Source organism: Meriones unguiculatus, chromosome 7 (genome assembly GCF_030254825.1).
Source record: "Meriones unguiculatus strain TT.TT164.6M chromosome 7, Bangor_MerUng_6.1, whole genome shotgun sequence".
In the NCBI taxonomy this organism is placed as follows: domain Eukaryota; kingdom Metazoa; phylum Chordata; class Mammalia; order Rodentia; family Muridae; genus Meriones; species Meriones unguiculatus.
In genome coordinates this window covers 79,852,016-79,868,803 of record NC_083355.1, presented here as the reverse complement: position 1 = coordinate 79,868,803, position 16,788 = coordinate 79,852,016, and the positions used below count along the sequence as shown (strand labels likewise).

Below are 16,788 nucleotides of genomic sequence, written 5' to 3'. Positions count from 1 at the left end.
TTTGAAGAGTACGTCGTCCAAAACAAGAACAAACAAACAAAAAAAACCCGGCGATTAAAGACTCGTTCGTGCCCTCACACATCGGGTCCATGGCTCTACCGACGGCAGCATCGCAGGGCAATGCTCCCTTGCCTTCCATTGCAACACTCCTGCGGCCCCACCCGGACGCCGCGGGGCAGCCCGGGACGCGGCGCAGCGAGCCCCGCCTCCGGGGGGCGGGGACCTGGGGGTGGAGCCCTGCGCGGTGGTCCGTGGCGTGGAGGGCGGGCGCCGACTGTCTTCCGCTCCGGGCAGAGCGGGGCGGCGGCGATGAGCTGGGAGCTGCTGCTCTGGCTGCTGGCGCTGTGCGCGCTGCTCCTGCCCCTGGTGCAGCTCCTGCGCTTCCTGCGGGCCGATGCCGACCTGACGCTGCTGTGGGCTGAGTGGCAAGGGCGACGCCCAGGTGAGCACCCGCCACGGCCGGGGAGCGGCGTCCCGGGCTCCGCTGATGGCGAGCAGGGCAGAGGTCCCTCCCGGAAGGACGGAGCCTCTGTGCCCAAGCTGGGTCTTGCCTGAGGATCCGGGAGAAAGAGGCAGGGGCTGTCTCTGGGGTTGATTCGAAACGGCCCTTGTTTGTCGTCCAGACTAGGAGAGAAAACGTCAGACTCCCAAGAGAGCGCTGCAATCCTCTGATGCCCGTAGGTCACAGACTTCTGCAGCAGGACCCCGACCCCAGGGATCTCGGGACACTGCCAGGGAGGACTCCGCGGAGAGCAGAGTGTGTCCTTTGCTTTGTAAGAGGCCCAGTGTCCCTGCATCCGGGACATGCTTATCTTGTGCTTTTTACTCTCCCGCAGCACTGAAAGAAAATTTGGTGCGAATCACCCACTTAACCTACTCACTAGGTTAAAAGTGTCACAGTAGAAAAGCATTGAGCCATCGGTTTGTTTGGGTGTTTGGTTTTTACCAGAAAGATCTGGACGCACTAAGACACCTTTCATTTCGGTCTGCGCCCTGCTCCGTGTTTGATGTTAGCGAGCTCTGAGAGCTCACAGGTGCACTGTCTGTCAGGTGGGTAGCGTGCTCAGCACTTTCCAAACAGCCCTCCGACCTTTGGAACGATTCTTAAAACGTGGGCACGGTTCGTGTTGTTTTTCAGTGAGAGGCACTGACGGAGAAACTATAGAAGCCTGGCCAAGGCAGGCTTTTGATCCTTAAAGGACCGAGTGGGACTCTGCCACCCACGGTGAAAAAGGCACGGAGCCTCAGAGGCAGTGCGCTCTGAACTAGCTGGTGACTAAGGAGACTCAGAGTCGGCAGGGCCGGAGTAGATGAAGACAGGATAGTATTTTATGTCCCTCTCAAACTCTGCCAGGCGTGCTTGCTGTTTGGTTTCTGAGGCTGCATTTCCTTGGCTCTCACAGGTCTAGTGCCGACAAATGCGCTTGCGAGCTTGGTGCTGCGAAACTGGAAAATACGTGGCTGCCACGCCCAGACGGTTTCTCGGTTTTTGAGGGCAAGAATCCCAAATACCCCGCACTTGAATCAGCTCTGTCTCCGCCCTGATCACTGTTTTTAGACAGATGGGGTATGTGTCACCACACTGCCTTTAGCCGCCCGTGGGTGCTTGAGCTTCACCTTTGAGCCTCAGTGCTTTTTTTATTCTGATGATTGAGTCAAAATCGGTTTATAAAGTGTAGGATTGCATACAAGCTAGTAGCAGATGAAATTAGGTCTGAAATGTAAAAATGCTGGCAGCATCCAGATTGGGCAGCTAGTAATCAGATGTGAGCAGGGGACCGCCAGAGGAGCGGGGGGGGGGCACCGCCAGCTAGCAGAAACTGGATGTGTTTTGCCTTACAGAAGTCAGAGAAGGAACTTAGGGGAGGGCATGACAGCTGTCTCAAGTTGGAGATAAGCAGCTTCCACATCGTGTGAGGATGAGGTACCAGTGGTTAAGGGCTTCAGGAGAGACTTATCACGCTAGGATGGGCATTAAACTCTAGGCTGCTTGTTAACTCTCAGAGTCTGCAGTCAGAGCAGGAGTTGTTTTTAAGTGAATGCAAGAGTCTATGAAGCACTCAGTAAACAAAAATGGATGCTAAATTAAATTGTTTCCTGCTTTAGGGTGGGAAGATGGGTGTCAGATCTGTGAGCATGTGGACATAAACTTGAGCCTGAGAACATTTTCACTGTCTTTATTCAGTAGAAACTCATTTATGGAGTCCTTTCAATGTTCTAAATCTCTGCAAAGTATTGGGCCGCTGCTGCTGTGGAGAAGGAGGACAGGGTTTCAGTCTTGATGGATTTAATAGGCTACTGGGGGTAACTTACTCCAAAAACCTCAGTTTTCTGAAGAACCCACACTCCATGAAGCTCTTGTAATGGTTTTAATATGGGACTGTGTTAAGCTCATAGACAAGAATGAAATAAGGCCACCCTAGAGAGCCTTATTGCCCCCGGTCATGGAACAAATGAGTGCCCGCAAGAGACCAGACATGAAGTCTGGTGAGACATGGGCCCCAGAACTTAGTAGGCCCCCAGGCCTTAGCACAGCTGAGGCCATGATTGAAGTATACCATTCAGACCATAAAAGAGCACCTCCAGACAAAACAAAAGCAAAGACCTAACCCATCAAAGTCTGTAGTTCTGGGAAAGTCACTTGTTGTAGGAAATATAAAAATATGGGCTAGTAAGATTTATTATTAGCCCTATTAGTTACTACGGCAGTATTAGCTAGCCTGCTACTATAATCAGTAAAGACACAGACACCTGACGGATTTTAGACTAGTGTTATTTCAGCTGGGGCAGATATTACCTCCCAAGCCCCCATCCCACGCTGTCCACTCTAATAATTTCTCCCTGGGCTCCATAACCTCAGAAGGCTTGCTAATGTTCTTCATCTGGGTTGTTTTTTTTCTATCCACACGGATCCAGCCATGTGCTTCTCTCCAAGCTAACCCATCGAGGCTCTCTGCCTTATTCCTCCTCAGGTATCTGCCTGCTTCTCCCATCATCCTTCTGTGCCCAAAGCCCAAGAACTTTGGCCATACTTACCCCTGCCCCCCATCCTGCCTAGGTATGTAGGCATTTATTCAGCCAATCAGGGATAACTTGGATGCAAGGATTACAAACATCATTTTGGGGGGACTTTAAGTGTCTGATGGTAAAATACAGCAGGCCTCAGAGGGGAAATAATTGACAATCAAATACAAAGCCCCAGACCATGCTGCCACAGTCTCTAAATATAATAACCTTGCTTTTTAGCTTCTGTAGTTCTACTTCTGGTTAACTGAAACATGTCAACCCAGGGTATAGTTTTTATGCTTAAAAGCTCATCCCGAGAAAGGCTCCAGGCTACACTGGGATCTCAAATACCCAGTGTTTAAGGTAACTTGCTATTAACCTTAAACCCATGTCCAGGCAGTCTTCTCTGGAGGGTACCCCACAACAGTGAGATCAGCAGTTAAAGCTGCTTGATGGCCCGAGCGCCACCCTGGAAGCCACAGAAAGGCAGAGGAGCACTGACTTCTCAAGTCGTCCCCTTGACTGCCAACATGCACCAAGGCACGTGAATCCACACCCTGCCATGCACACACAGTAATAATTAAAAAAAAATTAAATCCAGGAGGAGGACCGGGCCAAGGTGGCACTTCTGATGTGGAGGCAGGAGGATGACGTATGTGTTTCAGGCAAACATAGCAAGATGCTGTGTAAGCGACAACGGCAGCGCTGAAACTTCAAGATGTTTCTGCCCTACCGCTGAGCACGTTCAAAGGCCTCATCTGTGGGTCCACTTCAGAAAACTAAAAGTGGGTGGGAACTTCAGAACCATTTATCTGACTCTCCCATTGAATTGAGAAGGCAAGGAGTTTCTTTAATTTTTTTTGTGTGTCAGGTAAGTCGCTGAATTGAGTCTTAGAGTGAAACTACGTGATTATGAGGCTTAGCTACAAAGAGATTCTACTAAGATCCATAAGGATTCCAAATTACACAGCACACTGTGTGGGTTGCTTATTAATGACCTGGTTTATAATCATGCTTTTTTCTTTTTTTGTTATAATCATGACAAGGTTTTTTTGTGTATCCCTGTAGACCACACGTGCCTCAAATTCATAGAGATCCACCTGCCTCTGCATCCCAAGTACTGGGATTAAAGGTGTGCTCTGCCACCACCTGGTGTATTCATGCTTTCTAAGAAAACTCTGGTAAAAGATGCTTTTTAGAATACTTAAATTCTGTCTGTCTGTCTGTCTGTCTGTCTGTCTGTCTATCTATCTATCTATCTATCCATCCATCCATCCATCCATTCATCTATCCACCCATCCATCTATCCATTTATTTTATTTGAAACAAGGTCTCTGTATATCAAGCTGGCCTCCAACTGACTATGTAGCCAAGTATGGCTTTGAACTACTTACCTTCTTAATTCTGCCTTCCAAATTCTGGGATTGCAGACATGCAGCACCATGCCTGGCTTATGGGGGTGCTCAGGACTGTACTCAGGTTTCGTGTGCTGGAGGCAAGCATTCCCACAGCTGATCCAATCCCCCAAGTGGGACACTTGAAATTTTATGCTCCAAGTATTAGCCCTTCATATTTAGTGGTATTTAAAAACGTTTAGTTATTTTATTCATGTTTAACTCCTCTTTGGTGGAGGGGTGCCATTCATATACACCATCTCCTCTGTAACTTTCCTCTTTTTCCTCAACAGAATGGGAGCTGACTGACATGGTGGTGTGGGTGACTGGGGCCTCCAGTGGCATTGGCGAGGAGCTGGCTTTCCAGTTGTCGAAGCTCGGAGTGTCTCTGGTGCTGTCAGCCCGAAGGACGCAGGAGCTGGAGCGGGTGAAGAGACGATGCCTGGGTGAGTGGACTCCTTACAAGAGCTGGGCTTCCTACAAGTGAGAGTCCAGACTCTACTAGTGCAGCTTGGGGAACTGAGGGAAGGTGGACTGTCCTGTACAGCCTGGGCCGGCTCCAGAGCTCACGTGCACTGCCCAGCCTCCTCGACTGCCACCTCTTCGCCTTCTTTCCAGCCACCCTTGTTTTTAAATTGCATGGCCAACTTTTGATATTAAGGGCCAAGGACGCCCCAGACCTCAAGCGCTGGTGGATTTTAATGATCAAATGACTCGTATCTTCGCCACAGGAGGAGAACATGCTTTTACCCATAGCATTCATGAATGTAACTAATGAAATGTACTTAGGGATGGTCCTTATTCATTTTATTTTACGTCAGATGTTACAGTCATGGGTGTGTGGGGGTGTGTGATGAATAGAAAGAAAGGAAAGAAATGAGGTTTAAAAATGAGCTTGAGGCAGTACTTTCTATAGTCATACAAAGAGTGTGTCACACTGTGACACACAAAGAGTGACACAGTTAAGGTTTTCATTGGCTTGAGTTTTAGTGTAGTCACACTCACTTAATAGTAGCATTAGGAGGTGTTTAGCATTTAGCACTTTAATATAGTCTTAAATGTGTGTGTGCCTCTATGTGTGTGTGTGTGTTTGTGTGAGATAGAGGGATCTCTGCCTGTGATTCATTATCTTTCTTTTGCTTTGCTGACTGCATTCATCCAGTGATAAGAATCGTTGCCCTAACTCTCAGTGACGTCACAAGGCTCTTTTCATGTTGTTGCTTTCAAAAGCCTTTTGTGTTTTAGTTCTCTAATTTTTTTTTTTTTTTAATGGTCATTGTTCCTCTGTAACTTGTAAGGCCTGCTCTAGCAGAAAGGATAAACCCTGTCAGCAATGCTGAGATGCTGTGAGGACTGTTGGGTCCCATTTCTCTGTGTGGTCACTTACTGGGGCATCCTTTCCAGTTTTTAAAAGTCCAATGATGTTTCATCTCTTTGCCCACAAGACTTCTGTTCCTCTCACATTCTATGTACTTGCTTGTTTTTCTTACTGACATTTCTTATTTTATGTTAAAACTAAAGTCCAGAATAATTCAATTCAGTTGTGACCAGAAATAGAAAAGATCAATTATGTCCAGTATATTTTTAGGTAGCAATTGTATGAAGGACTGAATGCTTTTCTCTATTTACCTTTTGGAGTCCTTGGTCTAGGGAGAAGAGCTTCTGTCTACAGTTCCACTACTGGCCTTCTTAGCTTCTTACTGATTTATAGTATAAACTTTCTTTCTTTCTTTCTTTCTTTCTTTCTTTCTTTCTTTCTTTCTTTCTTTCTTTCTTTCTCTCTCTCTCTCTCTCTCTCTTCCTTCCTCCCTTCCTCCCTTCCTCCCTTCCTCCCTTCCTCCCTTCCTCCCTTCCTCCCTTCCTCCCTTCCTCCCTTCCTCCCTTCCTCCCTTCCTCCCTTCCTCCCTTCCTCCCTTCCTCCCTTCCTCCCTTCCTCCCTTCCTCCCTTCCTCCCTTCCTTCCTTCCTTCTTCCTTCTTTCCTTCTTTCTCTCTTTCCTTCTTTCTCTTCCTCCTCTTCTTCCTCCTCCTCCTCCTCCTCCTTTTTGTGTTTTCAAGACAGTTTCTCTGTCTAGCCCTGGCTGTCCTGGAACTTGCTCCATAGAACAAGCTGACCTCAAACTCATAAATCGCCCTGCCTCTGTCTGCCTCCTGAGTGCTGGGACTAAAGGCACATGCCAACACCACTCAGTGTATAGTATAAACTTTAAAAAAAGATTTATCTTTAATTATGTGTATATGTGTGAGTCTGTACATGTGAGTGAAAGTGCTCTTGGAAGCCTTGCTGGCTCTCCCTGGAGCTGGAATTATAGATGGTTATGACATGGATCTAGGAATTAAACTCAGATCCTCTGAAAAAGCAGGATAGCTTTTAACCACTGAGCTATCTCCCCAGACTCAAACTGTTGTTTTAAATGTGTATGCGGTAGCAACTGAACTTTGTGAATCTATTGCAGAAAGAAAAGTAACTCTATACTCATAACTCGTAAAACAAACTAACTAACAAACTGTTATATAAATTTACCTCCTTTTGTGTGTGTGTGGCTAGAGCTATTGTTTCGTTTGAGGAAGGGCTGGAGGTGCTCATATATAGGCCTTGGGATCCCAGCCTACCTGACTCCATGCTATTTGAGGACATTATAGTTACGGACTCTTTTGTGTGATAGGTTGAGTTTCCTCCGTTTCTATCTAATAGCATAACATTTGTTTTGTTTGTTTGAGGCAAGGTCTTCCATGTAGCCCTTGTTCATCTGAAATGTGCTATGTAGGTCAGACTAAACTCAAGTTTCTGCCACGCTGTGTCTGCCTTCCAAGTGCAGGAACCACAGCTGTGTCGTCATCCAGTTCCCAAAGTGCCTCTGTCTACATGAAGGTCATGTAGCATGCTATCCTGCTTCCTCTAAGGCAGCCTGACTTCCCGTCCCAGACCTCACTAGTCCTCCACCCTGGTTGGCGATAGTGTCCCGAAGAATGACTTCGCTGCCGCCTTTCTGTGGGGTAGAGGTTCAATTTAACAAGAACGTTGAGTTCCGTGGAACCATGGAATGGTTTGCCTACTGCTGATGTGTCTTTTTCAGAGAACGGCAACTTAAAAGAAGAAGATGTATTGGTTTTGCCCCTTGACCTGATGGACATAAACTCCCATGAGGCAGCTACCAAGGCCGTTCTGCAGGAGTTTGGTAAAGTAAGTTGTGTTTTATATTGTTGAAGCGTGGGTGGTATTGCTTGTCTGTCTTTGCAAAGAACTACCAAAGGGATTTCCAGCTGCGGATCCCTTGCAAAGGACAGGAACAGATGGAGCGTGTGCAGCAAGGTCAGGGCTGTGAAATGGCTTTAGCTACTTGGTCCTTTTCACCCCTTCCCAGACACGGATTTCTCCATACAGCACGAGATAAGTTAGTATTTACTGATGCTTTTCTTTTTTTCTGATGCTGGTTACTTCAAAAGGGAATTCCATAGGTGAATTCTGCTTATTTTCCTTTTCTTTTTGTCTTTTTTCCTTTCCTTTTTTTTTCCTTCCTTTCTCCCTTCCTTTCTCTTTCTTCCTTTCTTTCTCTTCCTTCCTTCTTTCTCTTCTTTCTTTCTTTTCTGTTCTTTCTTTTCTTTCTTGACAGGCTGTTCTAGGACTCACTCTGTAGACCAGGTTGGTCTTGAACTTAAGAGATCTGCCTACCTCTGTCTCCCAAGTGCTGGCTTTGCTTATTTTATTTTATTTTTAGCTGCTAAAAGAACCACACCACTGTCCCATTTCCTCTTCAAGTTATCAACATAAGCAATCGTTTTCTTAGGCAATCTTTTAAGTATCCATTTTCTGATTCTTAGATTGACATTTTGGTCAACAACGGTGGAAGATCCCAGCGTTCCTTAGTTCTAGAAACCAACCTGGATGTCTTCAAGGAGCTGATGAATCTGAACTACTTAGGGACGGTGTCCTTGACCAAGTGTGTTCTGCCTCACATGGTAGAGAGGAAACAAGGGAAGATTGTTACTGTCAACAGCGTTGCAGGGATTGCATCCACGCCCCTTTCCAGTGGGTACTGCGCCAGCAAGCATGCCCTTCGGGTAAGGCAGCCCACACTTTACTGATAAAACTGACCTCTTTGTGTGTATAAGACTATCACTGGATGTGCTAGTTGGAACTGGGCCTTAAGCATGAGACTGAAACAAAAGAACTTGACATCTCTCCTTAGATAATTAAAAACAACCCTTGAGTCACAGCTGCTTAGAACACATCAACTCATCAGTATAGGCTTTGAGCACCTGTATTGTAAGGTACACCGCATCAGACCTTGGGGATGTAAAGATGGGACAGGAGATATTGTCCCTTAGGATAAGCTACTTGGGATTTCACCTTTCATCTTACTCCAACCCTTCCCGTGTCCTCATGGCAGCTAGGCCTTTGCATCCCATTCGGCACATGGTCCAGGATGTGTTCTTGTTGTCCTGTGTCTGTTACTTCTTTTCCTCCCCCTTTCCTTGCTCTTTATTTTCCCTTGTCTCCTCCTATATGCACATCAGAGATAGGAGTGCTTTTGGCCGGTTAGCCCTGGGCCTGTCTCTGTTAGGGAGCACATGACTCTATTTCTTACGGCTTTTTTGGGAGAAGAGGACAATCTGATCAGGGCAATGACCAAGAGAAAACCTTGATTTGTGTTATGTACCTGATGAGACTTAAGTAGCGGAGCGGAATGAGCCTTTTATTTTGGCTTGAGAGTACATACAAAGAAATAGTAAGTGCCGTATGACAATAAGGAAACACAAGATGTATAGCTCACATCCTAGACAGAGCGTTTGAATGGCACATTCCACCCCTGGCACAGTGAGACCGGGTGTTGCAGCCCAGCCAGACCCACCTCTGCCACGAGGAACGGATAGTGCGCAGTGGTGAAGGACTGCAGCTTAGCCGCTTTCCTCTGACTTAGTAACGGCCTGTCAGCCAACCTCCCAGAAAGACAGTCCCGGCTCAGGCAGATGCAGTAGAGTACAGACCCCAACTGTTAGCTGTTGACGCTTTGTGTCCTAAGGTGTGCAGGATGCTGGCAGTAAAACCCAGGTGAGCTGTCTGGCCTGCCCTCCAAGGCTTTCTGTTTTGTTATTGGGATGGGTCTTCTGACAAATGTGGACAGTTAGTGAGGTGCTTAGGTAAGTGAATGCTGAGACCAAGACTGGTTTCTGGTGTTTGGAGTCGGTCTCTTGCAGCCCAGGCTGATCTTGAACTCCAAATCCTGCCTTTATCTCCTAAGAGCTGGTGCGCGCCACCATGTCCCAGGAGGCCTTTTTTAAAGAACACATTTCCTTCTCCTATTCCTAGAAGTTACAGTGAACTTTTTAAAAAATATATATATATTTATTTTTATTTTATGGGTCTGTACACCACATGCATGCAGTACCCACGGGTACCAGGAGAGGGAACTGGATTCCCTGGAACTGAAGTTACAGGCTGTGAGCTAACGTGTGGATCCTGGGCACCAAACTTAGAAGAGCAATACGTGAATAAGTGGGGTTTTTGTTGTCGTTTGTTTTTTGTTGTTGTTGTTTTGCTTTGTTTTTCGAGACAGGGTTTCTCTATTTTAGCCCTGGCTGTCCTGGCACTCACTCTTCCTCAAAATGTGTACATGATATGCCAGGAGAGGGGCTCAGGGTCTGTGCTGGCTGCTTGGTTCTCTCTGTCCTGCTGCAGAGGGGAGAAGTTAAAATACAGCAGCTCTTCATTCTCTTACCAAACAATAAATTCTTCTGGATAAAATAGTAACATAAATGGAAAAACTGACTTTCTCTGTGCTTGTTACTTGTTTTTCTTCTTCTTTGCCCAAACATCTGCACATTTGGCCTTTTCTCTTGAAGAGAATCCCCTGTCAGGGAGCAGGTGATGAGAGGGTGGGGTAGGCAAGGCCAGCGGGTTTCTTTAGAAGCGTCTTCCTCCTTCTTGCCTGCTCTAAGAATACCGCTGACAAAAGCCGCAGTTGCCAGGCTGGAGCTGGGATGTCTGACGGACATCATTTCCAGGCCTGTAGTTAAAAATGCCTAATGGATGGGGCTGGTGAGACGGCCCAGCCCTTAAGAGCAAGTACTCTGGCATAGAGCCTGAGATTGGTTCCTAGCACCCAAGCTGGGTGCCTCACAGTCGCCTCTGACGCTAGTTCTAGAGCGCCAGGCATTCACTTCTAAGCCAGCACCTTCGCTCACGCGTGCGCAGTGTAAGCGCTGCAGCTTCCTGAAGGGAAGGCTTCCCCACTGAGGTGTTGCAGCCCTGAGGGGGAAGGTTTTCCCGATGGAGGTGTCGCGGCTCTGCTCTGAGAGGTTTCTGGCAGCTGGGAGCCAAGGAAGACCACGAAGTCGCACTGCACAACAAACCTCACACAAGAGATTTATTGGGAGGGAAGGACCCAGGAGAGAGGCTGGCTGTGCTACTGTTAGAAGCTGGAGGGAACTGAGCAGGAGACTGTCTTTATATAGGGTTTCTTGGAGTGTGTGTGTGTGTGTGTGTGTTTGTGTGTGTGTGTGTGTGTGTGTGAGAGAGAGAGAGAGAGAGAGAGAGAGAGAGAGAGAGAGAGAGAGAGGGTGTGGTGGAGTTTTCCAGGGTGGAGATTTCCAGGGTGGGGACTGGTGAAATTTCAAGCCAAGCCCAGGAATTAGTAGGTTTTCAGGCTCAAGGATTGGTAGGTTTTGAGCTCAGGGACTGTGGGTTTTGGAAGGTTTTCAAACCTGGAAGTGGTTACCCTCCATACACACACACACACACACACACACACACACACACACACACACACAGATACTTAAAGTTCCCCACAAAAATCTTAAAAAGGAATGCCTTAATGGATCCAAGCATAATGGCCCAGGCCTATAATCATAGGCACTTGGAAGGCTGAGACAAAAGAGTTAAACATGTCAGACCTGTCTGGGCTGCGAACAAGTTCAAAGCTAGTCTGGACAACTTAGACCATTGTCTCCAAATGAACTGTGAGAAGGGTGCTGACAAGATGGCCCGGTAGGTAAAGACTTGCCACCAGGCTTGCCAGGCTGCATCCATCCCTTTCTGTCCACACGGTGCCCTGGCATGCCACCCCCAAGAAACAAATAAACGTGATGAAATCGGTTTACTACAAAAAGTACCAGAGGTGTAAGTGTGGGAGCTCTTGCCCAATGTGTCCGAGGCCATAGCTTCATAGGTCATAGGTCATCGGGACCTCAAGATAAAAAAAAAAAAGATCGAATAAGTAAATAAACTGTATACATCAGTGTTCTCTACCTGTTCGTTTCAGAGCGCGTCTCTGGATGACATTTCCTTTTTGTCTCTACCCTTTCCCTTTCGTCCTACGTTCCCGTTTGCGGGCTTTAGGGTTTTTTCAATTCCCTCCGACTGGAGCTTGTCAACCACCCAGGCGTATCCTTGTGCAACATTTACCCCGGGCCTGTGCAGTCGGACATCGTGAAGAACGCGCTGACTGAAGAAGTGACTAAGGTAAAGATCCTGGTAGGGGAAGCCGGAGACCTTGGCCGGCCGCGTGTGCTTTGGCATAGATCTCAGGAGCCTCTTCAGAACTGGTTCTGAACGGTTCACAGAGGGTGGCAGCTTTAAGGAAAGTGTTCGGATTACGTTGCCGGACTGCCACTTGCCAGCGTTACCTCTTTCCGTTTCCTCCCCATGACTCCATTTGCTACATGGAAGTTATTTTTATGTTGTGCTTGCAGTGCTGGAGACTGAAGCCAGGGCCTCCCCCATCTTAGATAATCATTTTCTCTCTGGACTGTATGTCCTTAACCCCTAGTGTAAATCCTGGCAATTTGATATTTCTAAAAAATGTGGTAATAAAATAGGCATTTGTACACTATTATGAGACAATTGCGATTAAATCACATACGCTCCTTCAGCATGTGCAATCTTATCCGGCAAACATAGGACTCCTTTTAGGCTCTTTAAAACATTGTAACTTGCAAACCTCCCTAGGAAGACTCCCAGTTGACAGGCCGCATCCTGAAAGAGTCTCAGCATAGATAGTGTCCGGGGCCTTCCTAGGTAACATTTGCGTGGAACTGTTTGGAATCCTGAGCGTTTATTTCTTGTTGACTTTCAGCCCATGAGAAGTATAGATCAGTCTTACAAGATGGCAACTAGCCGCTGTGTCCGGCTGATGCTAATCTCCATGGCCAACGATTTGAAAGAAGCTTGGATCTCTGACCACCCTGTGTTGTTGGGGACTTACCTGTGGCAGTATATGCCCACCTGGGCCTTATGGTTCACCTCCAGGTTGGGGAAGAAAAGAATCGAAAACTTTAAGAATAATTTGGTAAGAGCAGCTTACGTATTTCTTTACAATATTCTATGAACCCCTTGGGAAAATAGTTTTTGGGTCCTTAAAGATTTCTTATTTCTCTGACTCCACATCACTCCCTTAAAATACTGAGAGTGTAGAAATGTGTTCTATACCCACACAGCATCTCTGACGGTTGATTTACATGATTTCTAATCTAGGAGAGCAAAAATTTTATATGGCCAAATCAAAATGAAGGTTGTCCGTTTCTCTTCTTCATTCACTGTTATGTTTCAAAAAGTCCCTCAGCCTGTTTCATGATTTCACTTGCTTTATGAGTTTTGTTGTTATTGTTTGTTTTTCTTTGTTTGTTTGTTTAGGGTATTTTTTTTCTTTTTTGGTTTTTCAAGACAGGGTTTCTCTGTGTAACCCTGACTGTCCTGGATCTTGCTCTTTAGCCCAGGCTGTCCTTGAGCTCACAGAGATCCTCCTGCCTCTGCTGCTCAAGTGCTTGTGGAGTCAAAGGTGGGTGCCACCACCACATGGCTTTATGACTATTTTTCTAAAGAGAGCATCTCTTATTTCCCGGCACTGTTTCTGGCTAGTGGTACCCCATTCTTTTTAACAGGGAAGTGGCCGCACTTTAGGTTGTCATTTTTGTCTGTCTTTATGCAAATTCTTGGATGAACAAATACTTACCCTTCCCAAACAAAAGCCACATTTACAGGTTAACAAGTGGCCTTATTTTAGCTTGTAAACAGGGTAGCTAAAGCTTATAAATAATTTTAGGGTAACATCCAAATATTTTCTTCTCCTTCCTTTCTTCCTTTCTTCCTTTCTTCCTCACTACATATTCCTGGCTGTCCTTGACCTTTCCACGTAAACCAAGCTGGCCCCAGACTTCCAGAGCTCCCCCTGCCTCTGCCTTCCAAGTGCTGGGATTAAAGGCCTGTGCCACCAGAATCAGCCAGATATTTAAAGTCTAGCCACTCTGACCTATTTTGCATACTGTTAGGCTGTCAGCGGGTGTGCCAAAACTATTGATCGCGGTTTAGGCGGCAAGTCGGTAGAAAAGAATTGCTGCCATTCCTGCCACGTGGAGAAGACAGCGGCACTAAGGGCGATCCAAGTGTTTACCTGAGGGTTGCAAAGCTCACTGTCTGGCGGGCCATGATACAGTTCATTAAACAGGGAAGCTTGTTGGTCAAATGTGGGCCAACAGGAGGGAGGTCTGGTTCATGCTGCTGCCACTCTTTTACAGGATCCAGACCTTCCTTACAGATTCTGGAAAACAAAGAAGGACTGAAACAGCCCCTTGGGATGTCTGAGCCACTTGTTGGGAATGACAAGCAGCCCAAGTACATTAAGCTTCCACACAGAAGGTGGGCCAGTGACTGTTTTCTGGTTGAATTTTTGATACAACTTTCTATTTAATTTGTAATGGATAATAAAGAAAGCCTCGCCCTGTATCTTGCATATGTATGTGAACTCGTGCTATCTGCTGGGGTAACAGGTGACTCAGCTGCCCTGCCTTCAGGGGCCTTTCAGGGCCCTGGCTAGGAACCTCTGATGTTATCGCCTGCCACCGCCAGGCCAGGCACGCACCAAGTATGTGCCTGATAAGAGGATCCACCCTCCGCCACCCCCTTACCCGATAAGAGGACCCACCGTTCACTCCCCACCCCCTCTCACTCTCTTCTCTTATCATCTTGGTTTCTGTCTATCAGTCTCTTTCGACATGGGCACCCTCCTCTCTCTTCCCCCATTCCCCTTTTCCCACAATAAACCTCCTTTATACCAGATCTGTTGCGTGGCATCTTAGTCAAACATTGGTGCTGTCACCGAGGGGTGAGGGGCCCTCCTGCTGTCTCACCCGCCCACAACAGAATTGCCTTCTGGTCCAACTGACTGACACATGCCTACATCCAACACTAGCCAGCGTCACTGGCAACAGCCAGCTGTAGTCATTGACATCTGGTCAGACCCTTTCCCTGGGTGATGCTCTCTCTTCTACCAGCACAGTTTTCCCTCTCTTTCTCTCTCAGAAACGCTCGTCAAAGATACTAGTACTACAAGGAACTGTGTCTGCCCAGACATCTTCCCTTGGTCCCTGGCAAGCAGGTGACAGTCCAGTTGACCAGTTTGTAGCATCTCTTTTAGTCCCCAAGCCATCTTGGGCGCCCTGGGGTCGGTCTTACAACTCATTATTTCTCTCTTCACCCATGGGGCAGTGTCTCCATTCAGACAGACCTTCAAACTCCACATCTAGATGATTTTTGGATAACCTCACACCCGTATACCTGGTTTCTAAATCGCCAGATCACACTCCCAAGTGGTGGGGGATGGGGGCCGGACTGCCAAACCCCTTTTCACTCTCCTCTGGTTGCTCAACCATGCTGCTCTAACACAGTGGGCCATAGACGCATGGGAGCACAGTATGTCCGTCCCCCAGCAGCTGCCCTGAACTAAGCAGCTTTCTACTCCTGAGGTTATGGGTGGACCACTTGTCTGCGAGTTCTACTTCGAGGCTGATTCCTCCACAGGGACCTGCTGGCCACTCCACCTTCCCCCACTCACGCAGCCAGACTGCAGGTGCAAGTGCTCCCTTCAGTGGGCTCTCAATTACAAAAACCTGGCTGCATCCAAAGGCAAAACCACAAAAACAAAACAAAAAAGGCATACCGAATTTCCAAATTCTTACAACCACATACAAGTGATTCCCAGAGAGCTAAACTCAGCTCTATGCTCCCAAAGCTTCTCATCTCTGAGGCGCTACCTCCAAACTCTTAAGAATCTTCTCTCTGATTTCTTTCCACTCTGCTCTCAAAAGAAAAAAAAAATATGTATCTTAAGGTTATACTGTGAACTCTTATCTGAGGATTTATAACTTGCTTATTGGGCACGGTGTTTAAAATCTAAGTTCAGCTCTTGTTTAGGACAGATGTACGTGCACCAGTTAGGACTAAGTCGCTTTATAATTGGTGCCTTATACCAGATGGTCATCTGAAGATGGTGGAATCATGTGGCAGGTTGTGACAGGTGGGCGACATGTCTGCTTATATACGCATACACGCACTTACATGCTAAGAACCCATGTGATTGATTGCAGGATTAAGCTTTATTTAGCATTCTGTACATGTTCTCAAAGTTAAACAGAAAGTAACTAGAAACAAAGTTTGCCTATTTAGATCTCCTTTTGATGGACATGGTCCCCAAACCCCCATACAGGAGTTAGTCAAAATGTTTTTTCTTAAAGTCTTTAAAGCCCGAGAGGAGGTGGCTGAGACTTCCCAACAGGCTCGGTTACAGCAGAAAGCTACGCTTTAGTCCCAGGCCTTGGCGCTGCCCTGTGGCCATCAGCATTCCCACAGAGGGAACAAGGGAGGCCTGCTACGCCCTTCCTGCTGGGGTCCAGCGTAAGTCAGCTCCGCCAGGGACCTGTTTCCAATGCAGTCAGGAAAGACACTGGCCCTGCAGCTGCCCCAACCCTCAGCAGCCCACCAAGCCATGCCCTGCCTGCCAGCATCCTGGCCACTGGAAGTCGGAATGCTCCCATCCGGGCTTGTTTTCTGAACCCAGCCACGGAGGCCCAGCCCAGCCAGTGTAGGCACCACAGACACTTCCAGCCTTCACGCTCCTTGGTCTGGTGGGGGACTGACAGCTCCCAGACTCAGCAACCTCCGTCACCCTCACCAAGCCCAGGGTAACGCTGCAGGTCTGTTTTAACCTTACACTTGGGTCCTACAATCACATTGCCAACTTCTGACATAGGAGTGGATGGAAAAATCCTCCTTTCCTTCTAAGACCCTGCCTTCTATCTCAGGTCTCTGATGGGTGTAGAGGCTAGTTAGGGAAAGATGTATCATTTTAACAGCAGAACCCAAGGCTTCAGATGCCTTAGTCCTCTTCCTGTGTAAAAATCAGGCCTTGATCCTCATTCCTAGAGATGCTACCACTAGGTCTATACACAGTCAGCCTTGTCACCAGACTCAGAAAAACAGGTCTCAGGTGTAACTTTTTAATAGTCCTTTAGCTAAAGGACAGTGACTGCTCCCAGCAGCCTCACCTGTGTCTCATTGTAAATAATTGGATAGGAAGAAAGATGTAAAGCTTACGTAAAGCCTAAGGACAAGAAGCT

The 16,788-nt window shown here is 47.2% G+C and overlaps 1 protein-coding gene across 3 annotated transcripts; it reads left to right on the top strand.

Annotated features, from left to right (window-relative positions):
* Positions 1 to 241: 241 nt before the first annotated feature.
* LOC110554587 (dehydrogenase/reductase SDR family member 7) lies at positions 242 to 14,119 on the top strand. 3 transcript variants are annotated; one of them, XM_060387636.1, is made up of 8 exons: positions 305 to 442; positions 624 to 773; positions 4,694 to 4,846; positions 7,476 to 7,582; positions 8,221 to 8,460; positions 11,738 to 11,860; positions 12,474 to 12,686; positions 13,912 to 14,119. In XM_060387636.1, the coding sequence occupies exons 3-8, from the start codon at positions 4,711 to 4,713 to the stop codon at positions 13,954 to 13,956; spliced, it is 864 nt and encodes a 287-aa protein (XP_060243619.1). In that variant the 5' UTR covers positions 305 to 442; positions 624 to 773; positions 4,694 to 4,710; the 3' UTR covers positions 13,957 to 14,119. The 3 variants fall into 3 exon arrangements, with proteins under 3 accessions (XP_021502935.1, XP_060243619.1, XP_021502936.1); XM_021647260.2 differs by lacking the exon at positions 624 to 773 and having other exon boundaries at positions 242 to 442; XM_021647261.2 differs by lacking the exons at positions 305 to 442; positions 624 to 773 and adding an exon at positions 1,427 to 1,567.
* The last annotated feature ends 2,669 nt before the right edge of the window (positions 14,120 to 16,788 follow it).

Excerpts from the sequence above, each read along its gene's own strand:
- LOC110554587 (XM_021647260.2), top strand. The coding sequence starts at position 310 with ATGAGCTGGGAGCTGCTGCTCTGGCTGCTGGCGCTGTGCGCGCTGCTC. Across the intron at positions 443-4,693 it reads GTGGCAAGGGCGACGCCCAG|AATGGGAGCTGACTGACATG; the intron begins GTGAGCACCCGC and ends TTTCCTCAACAG. Across the intron at positions 4,847-7,475 it reads GGTGAAGAGACGATGCCTGG|AGAACGGCAACTTAAAAGAA; the intron begins GTGAGTGGACTC and ends TGTCTTTTTCAG.